General features: G+C 39.5%; 1 protein-coding gene across 8 annotated transcripts in view; it reads right to left on the bottom strand.

Annotated features, from left to right (window-relative positions):
- ptk2aa (protein tyrosine kinase 2aa) overlaps positions 1-19,561 on the bottom strand; it is a 53,342-nt gene that overhangs the window by 7,454 nt on the left and 26,327 nt on the right. For 4 of the 8 annotated variants that reach the window (XM_068575889.1, XM_068575890.1, XM_068575883.1 and 1 more), the window contains 20 exons: positions 16,747-16,887; positions 16,429-16,506; positions 16,071-16,178; positions 15,063-15,180; positions 14,671-14,722; positions 13,747-13,811; positions 11,433-11,450; positions 9,005-9,061; positions 7,960-7,980; positions 6,299-6,396; positions 5,845-5,929; positions 5,625-5,725; positions 5,262-5,377; positions 5,087-5,187; positions 4,679-4,768; positions 4,352-4,556; positions 3,505-3,616; positions 3,344-3,418; positions 1,736-1,840; positions 1,253-1,363 (listed from right to left, as the gene is read on the bottom strand). In XM_068575889.1, the coding sequence (XP_068431990.1) occupies positions 1,253-1,363; positions 1,736-1,840; positions 3,344-3,418; positions 3,505-3,616; positions 4,352-4,556; positions 4,679-4,768; positions 5,087-5,187; positions 5,262-5,377; positions 5,625-5,725; positions 5,845-5,929; positions 6,299-6,396; positions 7,960-7,980; positions 9,005-9,061; positions 11,433-11,450; positions 13,747-13,811; positions 14,671-14,722; positions 15,063-15,180; positions 16,071-16,178; positions 16,429-16,506; positions 16,747-16,887 (1,857 nt within the window). Of the gene's footprint in view, positions 1-1,252; positions 1,364-1,735; positions 1,841-3,343; positions 3,419-3,504; positions 3,617-4,351; positions 4,557-4,678; positions 4,769-5,086; positions 5,188-5,261; positions 5,378-5,624; positions 5,726-5,844; positions 5,930-6,298; positions 6,397-7,959; positions 7,981-9,004; positions 9,062-11,432; positions 11,451-13,746; positions 13,812-14,670; positions 14,723-15,062; positions 15,181-16,070; positions 16,179-16,428; positions 16,507-16,746; positions 16,888-19,561 lie in introns of those variants that run through there. The other 4 variants (XM_068575885.1, XM_068575884.1, XM_068575887.1 and 1 more) reach the window with 4 other exon arrangements.

Genomic DNA, 19,561 nt, shown 5'->3' with positions numbered 1-19,561 from the left:
TCAATCTCTTTCCTTTCAGGCCTTGCTTTCCCTTTTTGACTAGTTTATCACAAAGTTTAACTATTTCACCGTTATGACTTAACTTTCATAGCAGTCTCAAGCAATGCAGACAGTACTTTACAGTTGTAGAAGTATTTGGATCTTCTACTTATTCTACTGCGTTCTGTTGTTCTCTCTTTTAAGTAGAACTTTGAGACCATTCACAGAACACAGAGCATAAATAACTGTGTTTTTGTCACCAGGATTCAATCTGAACTTGAAGCCCACAAGGTACTTTAATAAATGGAACAAACCATTTTTAAATGTAAAAAATAAAACAAGCTTCTCTGACATCCTCTGAAGGTTTTACAGAAGCATCATACTGGGCTGGCTAAGTCAACACAAAGTGATGATGTATTAGGCGACAACCAGACTGTATAAAACATGTATCCTCTAACAATTAGTCAACAAACCAACAGATTAAGATTCCACACTGACTTTTTTGTTTTTATGAACTGAGTGGTTGCACATTAGGATATCTTATTAATTGCAGTTGAGGGAGCTTCCTTTGAGGGTCAGAGCTCTGAAACTAAACTCTTTGAGCATTGTGTGCTACTTTGTGTCTGCGGCATTAAAGCAAAATCAAACCAAACGTTTGAGAAGGTAAAGAGGAACGGGTGAATTAAGATAACATCCAATGCAGGGGGAAAAAACTACACAGAGCAGGAAACCTTGTGGACTAAATTGTTGAGATGTTATTTGGTAACCTCTTTGTGAGGCAATAAATAAATAGAGACAGAATATGTCTCCCTATCGGTCATCACTCATTTCTGTGTTTTTCACTTTCTTTCAGCTCTCCTACACCTGGTTCAAAAACTCTGATTTGAGGCCAGATGAAAAACTATCTTGCCTGAAGAGAGAAGAAAAACAGACTTGTTTTGCAGAAGGTAGGGATTTAGCTCTTTTTTTTAGGGATGTTTCAGTGTCTGGTGAATAAATCAAGCACAACGGAAACCGTTCAAAGATCTGAAAAAGATATTCTTCAACTTATCTTGCAACAACAATACGCATAAAGAAGTTTTACTGAGTGGGACAGCCTCCCACAGCCTCACCAATAAAAACAAACCAGCATGAGCAGGATGGTAGGAAGCTAACGCTAGTTTGGTTAGCTGTCATGTTGCCCCAGATGCACATCTGTTTTAGAGGTGATGTTTTGCTCATATGTGTCCACATAGGAAACTGAAAGCTGTTGTTAGTATATTAATTCTGTTACCATAACCATGAAGCTCTCCTCCTGCTCCAGCCACCGCTGGTCGTCCTCCATCTGTTGTTGCTGCATCATCAGCCTCTCCTCCATCACAGCTTGGCCTACACAGCCATCGTCCTGTGGAAAACACATTTAGTCAGACAAAAAAAAAATGAAATTCGAAACGTTAGTGAGGGACAACAATCACCTCAATCATCCCTACATGACGGACAAGTGATTCATACAACTGTGTGATCTTTGGTCAATAAGAATGTGTACATTCATCAAGTCACCGTTTAAAAAATGTCCTGAAAGCAGACACTTTATTTCCCTGCAAAGCTGGAAGAAGCTTGCAGAAAGCTGTCAACCGATTGCGACACATCCAGTGATGATTTAAGTCGCTAAAATGTCATGAAAATCTGCTCTCGACACTTTATGGGATAATATAATAGAGGTAATTTCAGTGTGTGTTGCCTGTCAAATGTCCTTAATGACTGAGTGTGTGCACACCTCCACGTTAGGGCTCCACAGTGCAGTGTGTTCAGGTCTGTGCTGATTCCAGGAATCAGAAGGGTAGTTGCTCCCCACTCCTCCTATGACACCATGGGCCGACGGCTGGAGATGGACAGACAGGAGAGAGGCAAACAGAGAGAGAGAGAGAGAGAGAGAGAGAGAGAGAGAGAGAGAGAGAGAGAGAGAGAGAGAGAGAGAGAGAGAGAGAGAGTCAATTCTAAGGAATTTAGAAAGGTTTACCGCTATTTACCTTTACATGCTATAAAACCTATTCATAACTTAGTATGTTTCTAGCTTGTTATTATAATTTTTCAGCTCCAAAAATACCGTTGGAACAAAACAAAAATAAATGCTGGCTTTGGAGAAGACGAGAAAAGGAAAAACTCAAAAGCAATAAAGCAAAAGAAAAGCAATAACGCATGAATGGAATGCGTGAACAACATGTCTAGTAAAAGTATACACATGAAGCTTACAAGAGTGTATATGGACTGATTGTTCCTTCAAGAATCTATCAAAAGGCCTTTAGGCTTTCCTGTCTGGATTATCACACTAAATTTAAGAATTCCCACAGTAAAACTCAATGGTGCTTTTGTAAATGTTTTGACGTTAAACAAACAGCAGAGTTGAGGATGAACCCACATTTCAAGTAGACCTGTAGAAAGCCTACTTGAAATAGTCTGATGTGTAATACATGCTACCAAAATATACAGATGCTATTCTTATGTGTGATATGATCAAATTTGACTAGTATAGCCATAATGTTTATACACTCCTTATAAGGACAAAAGAGAGCTGCTTGTTGTCATATGAGCTGGAGAGTGGCTTTGATTTGTGTGTGTGTGTGTGTGTGTGTGTGTGTGTGTGTGTGTGTGTGTGTGACTACAGGAAATGCCTGCTGTCTGCTCGTTTTATGAGGAGAGGAATAATTGCACTGAAAGTCTCTCTCATTTCTCTGCCTTAACATTTCTCTTTCGAACTTATGACATACGCAGCACACACTTTCTGTCTTCCAACACAAGTCTGTCTTGAGTATAAGATTTGTGATGGATGCATCTTTTATGAAAACAGCATTCCTACAAAGTTATGATCAAATACTCTCTGGACAGCAGTCAGCAAAAAAGAGCAAATAAGCGCTGTGCATAGCTTGCACTGCACAGCTAGAGGGGCAACAGCAGGACAAACATGACGTGTTTGTGATAGTGAACACACATAAAACCATTGAAAATATGTGATCGCGGTTCTTAAATGAACACTGCTAAGTTTAGCGTTCGATTAGCAGTACATTTAGTGTGCAGTCACTGCCACGAATATATTTATTTTGCCTGATATAATATTGTGTTATTTGCATCTCATACTGTATGTCTTTCCTAAATAAGTACCAAACCATTTCTGAGTAGTATACAGTTTGTTCTGAAAGACTCCTGTAAGACTTTATAGAGTCCTGAATTCCTCCTCTCCGTAGCCCTTCACGCTGCTGCTGTTGCCACCTGACGCCTGCAGGTCAGAGGAAGCACTGCTGCAGCCGCAGTCGATGAGAGGGAACAGAAGAGCACAGTTTTCTCACTTCAGGAGCTGTGTGTTTGTGTGTGTGTTTGTTTTCTGTACCGGGAAGTGGTTGAGTTGGGGGCCGGAAAAGAAGCCTTCACTGGAACGAGGACTTGGGTAACCTGGTCTACTGGGCTGCAGACAGAAAGATAACAGTTGGCCTTTAGCATCCATGTCAAACACTTGCTTCAATAGAAAAAAAACACTCAGATCTGTCGTACTTTAGGCGGTGCTTCGTCAGGCCCTCCCGAGTCCCAGGACACGGTGATTTGTCTCCTCATCTCCATTCGAAGTCTCTCCTCTTGTTGAAGCTTCTCTTCCTCCAGTATGGTGCTACAAAGGTTACACACAAAGAACAAAGAACTCATCTCATTAAATCATTGTCAACTTTATCGAAACCTGTGGTTCAACAGGATAGGCTGGCGGGGGGGGGGGGGTAAATTATATATAACACATACAATATTATACCCGGGAGTGGACAATTATTGGTTCATCATCCTATTTTAAAAAAATATTCTATTTTAATTATTATTTGTGTTTTTTCCTCCCCTCTTTTCATTATTATTATCCTTATTTCCCCTCTTTTGTTTTCTCCTTTTCTTGGAGTGCCCACCATTTGATGTTTGTTGTCCTTTCTGTGTTGTACACTGAATATCATGTGTACCAAGGCATACAACTGAAAAATTGACCAAGAGTGTGACTGTCTGAAAACATGTTGTTATGTTGTTGAAAACTTAATACACAGTGAGTTATAAAAAATAAGGGCTTGTTGTACATTGAGCAACTCCAATCCGTATATATTTTTTTAACTTTACCATTATATGTGTTTTATGATCACCATTAATATTATATCACAGCAACCAGTAAAATACAATTGGGTGCATACTGCCCAGTTCTAACTCTGACTTGTAAACATACTTCAAAGACAAATAAAAGACTTTCTGTAACATGTAAGTGGCATGCACTGGAAATAATTACCACCATTTTAATATAAAAGCTTTTTGTGTCATTAATATTCACACACAAGCACTAACAGGCAACAACTGCAAAGAACACATTTTTAATTACTTGAGTTGTGTTTTGAGTTCGGTGAACCGCGGTCGCTTGCTGGGGTCATACGACCAACATTTGGTCATCAAACTGTACAAGGTGGGCGGGCACTGAGGAGGCATAGCCAATCGCTCGCCGTTCTCTATTCTGCCAATTACGTCATTGTTCTTCACTCCCTGGAAAGGCTTGATGCCGAACATCAAGATCTCCCACATGCACACACCTACAGAGAGACAGAGCAATAAACAGGCACAGTTCTTCAGATCTGTTTATCAGATGATGTACTCTAAGTATATTTCCAACTAACACAACACACACAATCCCATATAATTGATCAGAACTCACCAAACATCCAGACGTCACTGGCAGAGGTGAATCTTCTGAAGTTGATAGATTCAGGAGCCATCCATTTGATAGGAAGTTTCCCTTTAGAAGCTGACACAAAGACAAACACAGTTAGGCCAATATGTTTTGAATATATTACATTTTTAACACTGTCATTTGGTTGCTGGTGAATTTCACAATCTCTCCAGGCGGTTGAAGACCAGAAGAAGACACTTTTTTTATACAGTCAAGGTAAACTGCAGTACCCTGTTGTAACCTGTTGGTGGAGGTAAAGTACTGGCAACTGGAAATGTTGGTCACAGACACAAAACTGGAAGTGTTCCCGGTGCAACTGGCTCGGATACATTTGAAACAATACCTGAACACTCTTCTGTGTCACACAATATTAAATATTGTAAATATTAGTACCTTTGTAGTAAGAACTGTCCTCCATGTATCGCGACAGACCAAAGTCTCCGAGCATCACACAGTCGACTGATGAGACCAACACGTTGCGTGCTGCTATGTCCCTGTAAGTCAATATTGATTGTCATTAGAACTGAATCAGAGGGAAACACCACGGTGTGTGTGTGTGTTCGTGTACCTGTGCACAAAGCGTTTACTCTCCAGATATGCGAGCGCTGTACTGAGCTGGTGGGCAAACAGAATGAGAGTGGCCAAATCCAAATTGTACTTCCTCACCTGAAGGAAGGAACGTAACTGTAGACAAAGAGAAGAAGATGGAGGGGGAAAAGTCGGTCAGCAAAACCTTTAATGTCTCCAACCTACAGGTGTCAACAAGTATCAATCGAGTGTAATCGATCAATAAAAGCAAATTCCAGGACATAACTTTTCCTAGTCGTGACCTAAACTCAACAATTGCCTTTGTATACTAACAAGAAGTGATACACATTCTATTCTAGTCAGTCCCTAAGTGTGAACGTTATCTACACAGCGTCAGGCGTACCTCTCCCAGAGTGCACAGCTCCATGATGATCCACACGGGGTTTTCTGTGATCACTCCGATCAGCTTAACGATGTTAGGGTGGTCAAACTGACGCATTGTCACTGCAAGGGAAACAAACACACATAAACACACTCAGTATGTATGAAATGGGATATGGTTTGCGAATAAGTCAAGTACAGAATAAGTCAAGTACAGAATAATGTAAAAAAAACATGCTTACATGCTTCTTGGAGGAACTTTTCTCTGACGCTATCTGATGTACAGTTCTTACAGGTCTTAATGGCGACAGCTAGAGATGGTATTTCCTGAAGAACACATGGTACAAGTCACACGAGTTAGCAGATTATACGTAATACAGTAATAAGGCTGGGTGAAATCAGTGTACATAATTTACATCATATCACAATACCGCATCACATTATATGTGAAAATCCATGTTTGACAACAATTCTGATTCTGAATAACAATTGAAATGTTTCACAAAATAGTTTGTATTCCAATATGTTCAGTTTATAAAATATCAATACCTTAGCTTTGAACTTAAATTGAGAATCCTTTTAAAATGACAATGGTTTATTTTAGCTGGATAATAGAGTAATACTATGATTGATTGGTCAGTAAACAAAAAGTGTGCCCATGCACAAGTGTTTGTGCATGTGTGTATTTCCACATACCGGGCTGTTATACACTCCTTGGTGTACATCTCCAAACTGACCCTCTCCTATGCAGCGGCCCAGCTCTATCCTGTCCCTCTGGATCTCATAATCCCGTGCTGAGTGAGTAGAGGAGAGAGGAAAAGAGAAGAGAAATGGGAAGATATGTTTACCTGCTGTTTTTCATACACTGCAACATCTGGGAAAACCCATTAGTTTGACATGCTTTACTTGGACCACATGGATGGAGTTCACCAGGATGAAACCATTTGAATGATATTAGGTTTCTATCACGAAGAAGTAAGTTAAGATACTTAATATTATTTCAAATGATCTTCCTTGTTGATGAACCTCACCCACTGGTAATCAGATTAGACTAAAATAAACCAGATTAATAAGATACGAAAACACATTTTAACCCAAGATTATATTCCCTTCCCATAATCTCTAACTAGAAAACCTTGACATGCACACTGCCACACTAAATAACACACACCAACATAAAATAAAAGGCAACAAGTATTGAAATCACATGCACACCAGAGTCCTATTATCATGTCTGTTTATCTCTGCATACTGACAAAATAAAAAGGGGTACAGGGAAAAACATAGGTTGAGAATTTCTAAAATACAAAGCAAAGCATAAAAAAGTGCTTAAACCTGGACCTTTTGAGTGAACTATTCAAACGACTAATATATAATGGACACACTGGATATGAAGTGTAATCGATATGATCTGTGTGTGCAGTAACCTTTATGTATTCAGTAAGTCCAAAATAATGTGAATGACAGTGTTTGTTCTTGAAACTGACGTCCACATGCTCTGACATTTCTGTGCTATCAATATTTGTGCTTGGTTGGAAAGGTCATAAACATTTCTGATGTCAACAGCCAACCAACCGTTGTAAAAATGGACTAAACACTGAGTTCAAGAGGCTCACGTAGGACACTGACAATCAGGAACTTGTCCTGTACTAGTTTACTTTTCTGTCAGTTTGGCTATTTGACTCAACCAACAGATAAACACAAAAAACAACATCATAACCAAAACCCATTTCATCTATACGCCAGTTCGATTGCATGATATCTTCAGACACAAAAGAACCCACAGATGACTGAAAAAAAACAACAACATATGTCAATGATAATAAATGACAATACAATTGTCATTGCCAACACAATGGTGAAATAAAATGAGAAGGAAGCCGATAAACAACGCAAATATTGTCAGATTGTTCAGCTCCGGAGGTCTGGAGACACTTCGGATTAAACTATTTATGAAGTAACATCCTACATTGTTTATGGACTGGCCGTCCCTGTAATTTTCAACACAAGACACAAATGAACTGCACCTCACAAAACGCCGACAAACACAAGCAAACAACAACAACAACAACAACAACCTGGATATTAGGTACCTTGAGTCTTTGTATTTTTCTTTGACAACCACTAATAAAAAATCGTCCAACACTTTTTCCTGACTTCTCAAAAGAGCCACATCATTAATGATTTATGGATATTGTTCTGTTTAAATTAACAAAATAACTTGCAGGAAGATGCACTAATTCATTTTAGGCTGGCCACAACACAATCAAGTGCCTGGCAAAGAAAAATGTGAACAAAATTGTTGACTCTTAAGGCATTTCGGTAGCACAGAAAGACAGAGAGACAGAGAGCATTACCTTCAACCACTCCATAGCTGACTGTGTTGGAGATGGGAGAAAGAGGAAGAAAGAGAGATGAAGAGAGGGAGAGAGCCAAACCGCTGCTTTAAGATTTAAAATAGCTTAGAAAAAAACACACAAAGACACAAATGTTTGCAGACACAGATAATTGACCCGTTTCACTCTTTAACTGACGTTTAGTTAATAAAAAAGTTATTGGAAGAATGCTGCCACAGAATGGTCAAACGAATAGGTTTGCTATTGAGTCATTACTGTAATACAGCTTCGTAGTATACAGCAGACAGCATGACTTGAACATATACGAACTCAAGCACAGAGGAGGAAAATATGTCAGAAGTCTGTAGAAAGTTTGTTTGCGAGGAAGTTGCAGAAAGAAGCAAAGCGAAAGAGACTTAGACATAAAGGCAGGCAGAGAAAGTATAATGAATAAGAAATCGAAAAAGACTCAGGGATGAAAGCAGAACACAGTCCATTTTCAGAGTTGGCCACGCGATCAAATACAAGTACTTTGGACTGCCCGAGACGTCCACATTAAATGTATTGGATCCGAGGGCTGAAACCGCCATTACTCACAGGGCCGTAGCCAAGCTTACCAGCACATTCAGGGGTTTGAATAACATATGAATGAATTTGACAGATGCGATGTGTCAAACTAACCGGAGTTACAGAGTACGAGTTGCAGCCTCTCTGACCTCCAGCTGGTGTCTACGCTGTTTATACAAGACGCTGAAACTGGCTTGGATTTGATTAGCTGCTACCTAACCAAAAGTGATGCAATGTAACTCCTCTGATGTTCCGTTTGAATGCGTTGCTTGGATAAAATTCACACAACTCTCGGCTCGTTAGATGGCAGAACAAAATAAAAGTCAGCTTAAGAACATAAGCGTCTGACAGAAGAAAAACAGTGAAACAGTTATTTTACAGTTCCCCTGTTGCAACGCAACAGAAGCTCATTTCTTGAGGAAAAATTACTTTGATGCTTTGGTATTACTGTTCTTGGTAAAAGTTAGACAAAAGCAAAGATAGTGAATAAGTTACTTACTGGAGGGCATGGTGTATGTGTCCTCTTCATCAACTATCTCAGCATAGTCATCAGTTTCTGTAACATGATACACACACACACACACACACACACACACACAGGGTTAATAAATGTGAAAGAATAAAAAGAAAACAGACAAACGGGCATGTCTAAAACAACACAAATACACAAACAATAGGAAAATCATGCACATGTTGCTCAGTTTACCGTGCGTCCGCAATGGTATGAAGGGTCACCGACACAAAACACGTGAAAAAAAGAAAACTAAGAGATAAAGAATGAAGAGTCTCGACAACTCCTGCGCAAACCAAAGCAACACCCACGTAGCTCCTCTCTTTCTCTCTCTGCGCACACACACACACACATACACACACACACTTGGCGGAGAGTGTCAGCTGAGCATATGTTGTGTATATCTGTCTGTGTGAGAGCAGCTGGGCTGCAAGGAGTAAACTGTGGTGGTGGGGGAGAGGAGGGAGAGAAAAAAGAGGAGACAAAGACAGAAAGAAGAAGTGTCAAGTAGAAAATGAACAGGAGAGAGAAAGCAGAAGGAAGGAGACAAGAACAAAGAGATGAAACCCATGAGAGAAAGAAATAGTGAGTCTGCCTGTCATGTCAGCAGATGGCAACGTTTAGGACCAAATCTGTGCAGCATAAGATAGAGAGAAAGAGAGAGAGAACAGGAAAAAGAGAGGGAAAGATGGGCCGAGTCTATCCAAACCAGATGGTGGTGTTTAAAATAAAATCAGTGTGCAGACTCAGCTGTTGGAAACAAGAGTCAAACATCTGCTGTCCTGAGTGCTGCCCTCACAGCTCTGCCCAGGAGTTATCAGGCTCTGTGGGAACGTGGCTCTAAACCTATCAGGAATCAGAAAGCACTAGATGTGTAGCTGTAGGCTAAGTAATATTACACTGGATTGTTGTCAAATCAACTGAAACATGTTTAATGCTAAAAGACATTTTGGGGAATGCATACATTTCTTGCTGAAAGTTGGGGGAAAAGATTGATTACTCAGCTCTGAGCAAGAAAGTGAATAAGCGTGTTCAGGCTATTCATTTAAGGATAAGATGAATGAAAGAAGGCTTTAAGGTTATAACGTTTACTATTATTACTTTACCAGTGCAATATCCCAAAGGAAAAGAGGTTAGAAAAAGTTTGAACTTTTAATCAAACAGGCATGACGTTTGCTAAACCCTTGCTGTGCATGATTTATGTTTCACATGAGCGAAAAAGAAAGCCTTTAATGCGCCTCTAAAAATACCTTCATATGGGCCGAAATGAGCTCTGGTTGCTGCTAACATGTGTTTCATGAGATAAACTGATTATATCCAACGTAGCATTTCAGTAAAATGCTGTGGTTTATTCAATAAAACACATTTCAGCAACAATAAAACATTTCACTTGTATTAATCCAGAAAGTCTTTCCAATGTTTCCATGTGTACAATGATTAAATGCTTCTAGCTGATTTCAAACTGTTTCTTTAACTTTTTCTAATTTGTTTGTTGCATTTTTTTCTACATATTTCTTTTTTAGTTTGTAGTGTGAAGTCTATTGTTTGTATTGCTACACATTCGTGGTTTAAGATTTCTTCGAAAGAATAAACCATTTCTAAGTCTGACTGGTCCAACTGTCCCTTTCTACTCTCAATGGAGGGATACTGAGTGTGTGTGTGTGTGTGTGTGTGTGTGTGTGTGTGTGTGTGTGCTAGTTAGCCCATTATAGCCAGGAATGTACCCGCTCTTGAATCCAGCAAACCTCTCCCTACTCCGTTCTGTTTGTGCATGAACGTATGTCAGTGCACATGTGTATGATTTTGCGTGAGTGTGGAGAGAGAAAGAGAGAGATAAAGAGAAATAGAGAGAGAGAGAGAGAGAGAGAGAGAGAGAGAGAGAGAGAGAGAGAGAGAGAGAGAGAGAGAGAGAGAGAGAGAGAGAGAGAGAGAGAGAGAGAGAGAGAGAAAGACTTTGGAGACTTAATTTCCAAATTCAGCTTTTGTGTCATTCTTGTGGTCTAAAGCAGACATATTTCAAATTTAGTGGTAGTCCACTTTAAAAATAATCCCAAATAGACTTAGACCAAAACATCTTAAAAACACACTACTGAAATAGTAAACGACTTTTGCTACCAACAGATCAAACACATTAAAGCTACTTGCAATATATCCATGTTTTAAATCACCTATATATTTATATGTACACAATACAGCGCACACTCTAACGGACACACACATACACAGTGTCATTGTTAAAGAAGTAGGAATGCATGCATAAACATCAACCCACACACCAACAGACACACAGACACAGACACACACACACACACACACACACACGCTACCCTTTCCCAGGAGGTTGCAGTGTGTTGGTGGAGTAAGGACTAAAAAGAAGGGACACAAGAGAGATTGATAAACAACAGCTCAACATTACCATCCCCACTAAGATCCTCTGCAGGGTCCAGGAGAGCATGCAGGAAACAGGACAGCAGAGGAGGAGGAGAATGGAGAGAGAAAGCAGCGAGGAGGAGGCAGAGCGGAGAGCAGAGGGAGAGAGAGAGAGAGAGAAGAGAGAGCGGTTAGAGCATGAAAAGCCTTGAAACAACAAGATGTCGCAGGATCTGCAAAGCCAAACACTCAGCGGCCAGTTAGCTTAGTTTCAAAATATCTCTGGTGAAAAAGCAGAAGTCACAGGTTTCATGGAGGTGAAATGAACGACCGCAATGGATGACAGCAATATGCAAGGCAGCATTTTAACTGCAGCGGGATTTCAATGAAGTTCGACATCTGCGTCAAGCTGTAAATATTTGTGAGTCAGAGAGTTAATGGAAGGATGTCAGAGAGCCGGAGGCTGCAGCTGAGTGCAACCTGTAAGATGAAGTGGTGTGATGTAAACAGTGAGCAGAGTTAGATCCTCCGCACTGATTTCAGGATCAAGGCCCCTCACGTATCAACACACAAACAGCAGTTTCTAGATTGGTTTGGATCACTGAAAGGATCTCCTAGGATTCTTAACCCAAACAAAGATCCAATCAAAAGGAAGAGTTTGACATGTTAGGATAGACTACGCTTGCCAAGATTTACATGAGAAGGATGATAGCACTTTCATGTCTGCAGAGTAAACATACAGCCTGTTTAGCTTAGCAATGTGGGGCTTGTTCTCAGCTCTACTTAAATTATTTTGCTGATACCTTGAAGTTGATTAAGTTGATCAATTAAAATGTTTTTGTTTTCCCTTTCAGATGAGCTGATTGCTCTTGATACACTTTGGGATTTTATTCTCTGATTTGAAGTGTTTTATTTTCCTCACCTTTTTAAATAATGTTTTTCCATCATGACTTATATCCTTATTGTTGCATGTGCATTGCAATTTCTTACTGTTGTTGTTTAGTTTTTTGTTTTTTTTAACCCTTTAAAGTGTTTTATTACAATGTGTTTAAAAAGTGCTTTACAAATAAGGCAATCATTATAAAGTTTTCTTTACCAGCTCAATTGAAGTACAGTTGTTCAGTTTTAGGGGTTGGGATGTTGAAAAGTTTGAATCGTTTTTGAAACTTTCAACAACAAGCCAGCTGCTCTCCAGATCCACTGCTTTCTCTGAGCAGCCGTGCAAACTGCAGAGGAAAGCTGCCAAAGCCGTAGATGGAGACACAAGGACACAGACTCCCTTTTTCAACTTATAAAGTAGAGTTATAGAGTAGAATAACAATATATACATTTTCATAAACACAAGTACTTCCAACTAGTATTCCTACCTGTAGAACTATATCCCTGAGCTGAGGCTGATCGGCTGAACAGGGAAGATACTTGGTGGTTTCACTCAAATCTTTTAAATGGAACAACGATCTCTCTAACTACTTGACCACCCTGAATTAACTAACATAAATCATTAAAAATAATGATTAAAAATAACCAAAATGTAACCTCAACAGCAAGGCATGTGCTGAACTGAGACTCGACTGGAGAGAATCATTTTACTGTGGTTAGAAGCTGCAGCACACAAGCAGTTATTGTGGTTGAAGCATGACTGAATTAGTCAAAGCAACCAGGCACTGAGGGAGAAGATAGTTTAGTAGAAGAGAGCATCCCTAAAAAGAGATGGATTGTGATGCAGCATATGAAAGTGCTTTATCCACAAAACCATCTTAATTTTGCATTGAAAATATTTAAATGCATAAACAGCAACCAAAACATCTTTCTCTGAGGTTTTTCTGTACACCATCTTTACTGCAATGTAACATTACCCAATAAGAATGATCGTCAAATCAGGCATTTTATTTGCGCCACATCACAATTTTGTGGACACGCTCCTCCACTAACTGTCCAATGAGAGCAGTGGATACCATTGTACGGCGAATCGGAACAGAAGACAAAGGGGAGGAGGAAACGCCGCGCCTTGGTTGGCTTGGGAGGCGACGATGTCACTAGGCCTGCAGCCAATCAGGCAGGAAAGGAGACCAGCGTGAGAGAAATAATAAAAAAAAGAGTGAATGAGTACAGAGGGAAGACATGTGGAAGACAGAGGAGGAGAGGAAGTAAACAAAAGAAATCAGGAACAGAGAGGACGGGGTGAGGCCGAGGGAGAGGCAGTCCCAACAGAGAAGAAAACAATGAGAGATGAGTGAGAGAGAAAACAGATGTTGGAGGAAAAGACAGAAAGAAAGACAGAAGTTGGAGCCAACTAAGCCCTCAGACGTGTGCATCTTGCTCCTGAACCTGTTGACTTGTCAGCGCAATATTCTTCTTACCTGAGACAGAGATCGCTCTTACTCCACTCCTGACAGCTTCTAACTTTTTCTCATTGTTGGACAATCTAGAAAAGAAGAAAAAGAAACAAATTAGACAACTGTCAGAAGCCTTCAATGCTTTAATGCATCAACAAAAAAAAGAAGTGATTTTTCAGTTAAAGAAGAGCCTGATGACACTGCCTCTGTAAACTAACCCTGTCTGCTTCAATTATCTCTCTGCCTTTGCAGTGGTCTCTCCGTCTGGGTCGTCTGAGCTTTACTACAATCATCACAACCACAACAGGCAGAGAGGAAAAGAGAGACAGAGGCCAAAGAGAAACTTAGAGTGAGAGACTGAGAGAAAGAGGAGGAGACTACCCAAGTGTTTGAAAACCCTGAGTGGAAAATATTTGGCTCCTTAACTCATCTCCTTATTTGACCACAGATGGAGCGAAAGAGAGAAATATTTGAGTTGAAATTACCAAAAAAATGAATAAAGTAGAGTGGCAGCAAAATGTGAACACACAACGTCCAAGCTTCTACGGTCACAGGTAAACAAACGGAGGCCCTGCTGTTGTGAGCCAAAAAGACTCAAATGAAGTTGTTCCAATGTAGTTTTTCTCTTTGTTGAATTATTGGGAAACTGTTTGGCCATGAAACCGCTTCAAAGGTCTGTTGAGTTTTGACATAATGTAATACTGGACACACCATGACTATGTCTGGGCTGCAACTGATTATTTTCATTACAGATTATGATGGTGATTATTTTTAGGATAAGCCTGGCACCGTGCCAACACTTTAAAGTTTTAAAGAATGATTTTGTGGTTATTTGAAATAGTAAGACATTGGTCTTTGTCTCAAAAATGGACTGAAGAAACACCGCACAGCATTTCATATTTGCATGAGATTCACTGTAACAATACTAAGAATGAGACGAGTACTTACTTTGGGATGGAAGGCAGAGCTCTCTCTCCCTCTAGAGGACAAAAACCCAAATCTTCAGGAGAAGGATGAGTAATGTGAAGAAAAGAAAATAATTAATTAGTACTTTTACTCCTTTGTATACAAAATGCATTCCTTATACAGCAATAGAATAAATACATGTAGTACACAACCAGCATGTCTGTAGTAGTCGTGTTGTAGTTCAGTGTATCACATATTATGTATTAAATAATACCGCTGCAGTACTAATTACTAACTATCTATTCTCTTGATTTTTTAAGAAATAGTAAAAATGTAAAGCTCACAACTTTTAGACTTATTTTCATAGTACATTTTCGAGCACAGAAAAGTTGCATAATCCTGAAGAGGTGAGACAGAAAGGTTCAGTTACATACCTTTCTGAAATCTGACGATGAAAGAGTGAGTTTCCATGGAGATAAGCCGACAGTAACCGTCAATCAAGTCAGCCAAGTTCTCTGCCATGGTCAGCGATGCTGTCGTAACTGTGAGAGGCTACACACACGCACGCACAAGCGCACACGCAGACACACAAGCATACACACAGTGGCAGGCCTGTTACAAAGAGCCATTATCTCTACAGACACACACACATTTACTCTTAAACATAACAGCACAGTGGGGGTTTCCAGCTGCTCCTTACGTCAGGGGGAAACTGCTCTCTCTCACAGCATGTGTGTGTGTGTGTGTGTGTGTGTGTGTGTGTGTGTGTGTGTGTGTGTAATAAATCCAATACTATAAAAGACAATAAAACTAAATGACTCCACTTATGTTATGAAACCCTTCCTGTGTGAGTATAGCCAGTATGTGGAATCAATACAGGGAAAGCCATTAGGTATTCTTGGGATCCATCTCAGCCACTCACTTACACAGAGGGCCGAGTAACCAAGCTATGCACCGTGACGGGTACAGCGTATGGTAGGTCTTTAGTATCCATTAGAGGCTGCAGCGGTCATCATTACGAAAAGAATAATTCCAATAACAGAATTGAAAGAGTGAGAAAACCTGCATTCTTCTGACCTTTTCGTGGCTTTACAGAATTCTCTAAAAGTATGAGCTTGAATACCCTTTAAGAAAAAAAGAAAAGTTCTTCTCCCAAGACCCTTGTCTTTTGCTAAAATTGATCTTGGGAAAGGTAGAAATTCTCAATCTATATGTGAGTAAGTGTGTACTACACAAAGGTAGAGTACATAGATGAAAGAGCAATGATAATTGTCTTATTTTGCATAGTGATGAAGCAGAATCCAAAACATTAAAGGAACTACATGTAAATCAGATTTCTAAAATGTCAAAAGTTACAGTTTTGAGTTGATGCAGATCATTGAGTTTTTCATGGGCAAATTTCTACATCTAGAGAAAGAGACAACCAGACAGGGTAGTAATACCTCAGCAGCTCCGGCTACGTTGAGCTGTAGCATCCCTTTCCTGTCCTTCTCCTCCATGGCAGAGTACTGGATGGACTGAACTTGATTAAAGTTAGCTAGATGGGTGGGCTGGGGACAGAGAGAGGGACACAGAAAGAGTCAAAATGAATCCATGAACTATGAGCTTAACCTATCCATATTGATTCATAATCAAATGAACAAGTGCTTTATGTGAAGTCTTCAAGTAACGACTCCTCTTTGTGGCCTGGAAACATGTTGTCTGAATATGTTTTGGATACGCAACATTACAAGTAGAGGCTATTGTTTGTGTATCTTAAACCTGGCTGTGTAGTATGATGTGGTCTCAGGAGGAACTCACCGTGGATCCCTTGTCAGTGAGGTAGCTGATCCCTTCCTCTGGTCCGATAGCTAACTCCACCTGGATCACCCAGCTGGACTGTTAGAGAGAAAGAGGGTGGACACGGGTTGAAATAGGAAAAGAGTAAGCGCAACAAGGCATAAAGGAAAGAAAAACAAAAAGGTTTAGAAGAGCCCATGGCATGAATCATATAAGTGAAGACACTCTGTGGTACCATATCACATCTTGGACGCATGCAGTACCTGAGACCGCCAAAAGGAGGCAGCCTAACACAAGTAACCAGCGCTTAGAGTGGAGGGAAGAATGTAAGAAACATACCCCAAGGGCACATTTAAAGCACTCCTTGTCGTAGCGATAGATCGGTGCGAGGATCTCCAAGAACTTCTGGATGCACTGCTCATCGTTGAGATTTGCTACCTGCTTAAATGTCTGCTGAATCAGCTTTCGAAGAGTTTTAGCCTCAAGAGAGGAGAGAATTAGGAGGGAAGGAAGACAATTAATACAAAAACTTTATCTAAAACATTATTCAAGAAAATCTGTGACTATAAGAAAAGAGTATGAGGCATGTGTGTGTGTGTGTGTGTGTGTGTGTGTGTGTGTGTGTGTGTGTGTGTGTGTGTGTGTGTGTGTGTGTGTGTGAGCACAGAGTTACAGAGACAGAGGGGAAAACATTGATTGACTAATAGTCCACTCTGGTTCCAATCAAATTGACAACAGCACTTAATTCCAGGGGCACTCTTAGGTTCAGATCCATATCTCCACACAGACACATTAATGCTGTTGGTTACCACTCAATTAAACATCAGTCTGCCCGAGTTCATCTGTCGTGCAACTTAAATCTCACTGTATGACTCATAGCGCGACATCGTAAAGAAGACAGATGAGAGCTGACAGAAAGAAAATCCATCTAGCCACATTTTTTTATTATTCTCTGGACATAAAAATGTCCAGACACACACGTACACACAAAAACACACGCACACACACGTGAACACAGTGTCATCTATAATCCTCTTCATCTAATGTATATATTAAACACTGTGACTTATATGAAGCGATATTCTTTCCTGACAAAATAACCTTTTTAATTCAGCCCTCCCCCTCATATGGTGTTGAACTTATCCATGGACAAATATTAAGTGTAATCAAATGTATGTAGATAAACGTGGTATTCAAACACACAAAAACACATAGCACATTTAATAAAAATACTTAATACCATAGTATTCACACAAGCACATTAACGGTGCAGACAGTCTATAACTATAAATAGCTCCCCATGTATAGATTAAGATAAAGATTAGAGGGGATTTAGTGAAACCAGGCTTAAAAAAATCAAGTGTGGATTTACAGTAGACTGGTTCATCACATTGAGGTCATTCTACACAAAATAAATGAACAGTTAACAATTAACACTACGAACACAGAAAGATCAATTGTATTGATTTATTGACCTTTAACTGTGACAGAAGCAATTGACTGATGTTAGGTGAGTCTAATGAGGGCCACAGGATGTTAATGTGTATAACTCCTGTATTGTATTAAACTGTATTGTATTAAACCATTTATTTGAACAACTGTCTATTTCTATTGCTGTTTTTTATTATTAATTTGTAAATAAGAACATGCATATCTGCACTTCCTTTCAGTACAGAGCGCTGTTGCCAGCTGTCTACTCAATAAGCCTGAAGGAATCATGAAACACACACACACACACACACACACACACACACACTCAAATGTTCCTGTGTGGGACCTCAACAGATGTCATAACACACAAATGATTACAGAATGTAATGCGTGCATAGTATATATGCGCTTATTTGTGTGTTCTCCGTGCTCTTGATAGGATCTGTGTTTTAATTCCTCGAATTCCACCAGACTCACACACGGAAACACAAAGAGATATTGTCAGTGCAAAGTGTCCACCCTTCCTGAGAGGAAGTACTGCGAGTAGCTATCGCCCTGCCCATCACCATGCTGGCCATCGCTGTAGCAACAGTGCTGAACAGTTATGTCCCTTTGCTGGCCAGTCAGACAGAATATATATATATATATATATATATATATATATATATATATATATATATATATATATATATATATATATATATATATATATATATATATATATATATATATATATATAAAAATATAAGAGTCTCTGAACGTTCTTCAGAGACTCTTATGCAGAGCAAGGAGAGCCTTAATTATTCAGACGTTGGTTAAAACAGCGTCTGATTTGGCCTCGTCAGGTCTTCGTCAGGGCGAAACTACTCAAAAGACTTTTATTTCAATAATTTTTAATTTTTAATTTCTGATCCATAAATGTACCAATAACTTCCTGTTAATTAATGTATACATGCAGATATTGATTATTGAGTTATTAATCCCAAAGATAAGAGAACAGTACTGCACACAGCCCAGATCCACTGAGATAAATAGTATATCACACAAAGTACTTGACCAATGCATTAATGAAGAATGAATCTGCATAAACTTCCTGGCTTCATCTTAAAGATTGTAAACACATATTCATCATGTATATAAACAAATCAGAGGAGACTATACTAACAATTACTTTGTTTGTTATTACATATATATCTAGTTTAAAGACGTCAATGTAAAATAGTCAAAAATGCGATCATCTCCACTCATTACTTCCGGGTTTATTTGTGACACAAGAATGTGTACTTGCGCGTATTTTTAGAAGAGATTATGTAGTTTTGAATCAAGTGTTGCTTTTGCAAGAGATGTAGTACTTTGTGTCTATACAAAAAGGGGGCTCATTTCAGACATTGATATTCAAATGGTGATTGTAATCTCACTTCACTATCACCAAACTGTGATGGGCTAAACTTTGGAGGAACCGCCCTCAAACGGTCTCGTTCGTTCTAACCAGACGTCAGTCATCTGGATAATTGCATGTGCCCGTTCGTCTTCAAAAGAGAGGAAGGTAGACAACAGATTTCCTGATCTTCAAACGCCTACGATGGCAGCCAAACTTAAAGAAAGAGCCTTTTATTTCTCAGCGGAGGAGCAGGAGAAGATTATTACGGAATTTCATAAATTGAAGTCCATAATCATGGCAAAGTCTAATGGTGCGTTCACATTCAAAGCGTAACGAATATTC

Source organism: Clinocottus analis, unplaced genomic scaffold, assembly GCF_023055335.1.
Source record: "Clinocottus analis isolate CAN_PGR_092001 unplaced genomic scaffold, fCliAna1.0.p SCAF_14, whole genome shotgun sequence".
Classification (NCBI taxonomy): Eukaryota; Metazoa; Chordata; class Actinopteri; order Perciformes; family Cottidae; genus Clinocottus; species Clinocottus analis.
The sequence above is the reverse complement of the archived record's forward strand: the minus strand, read 5'-3'. Positions and strand labels throughout refer to the sequence as shown.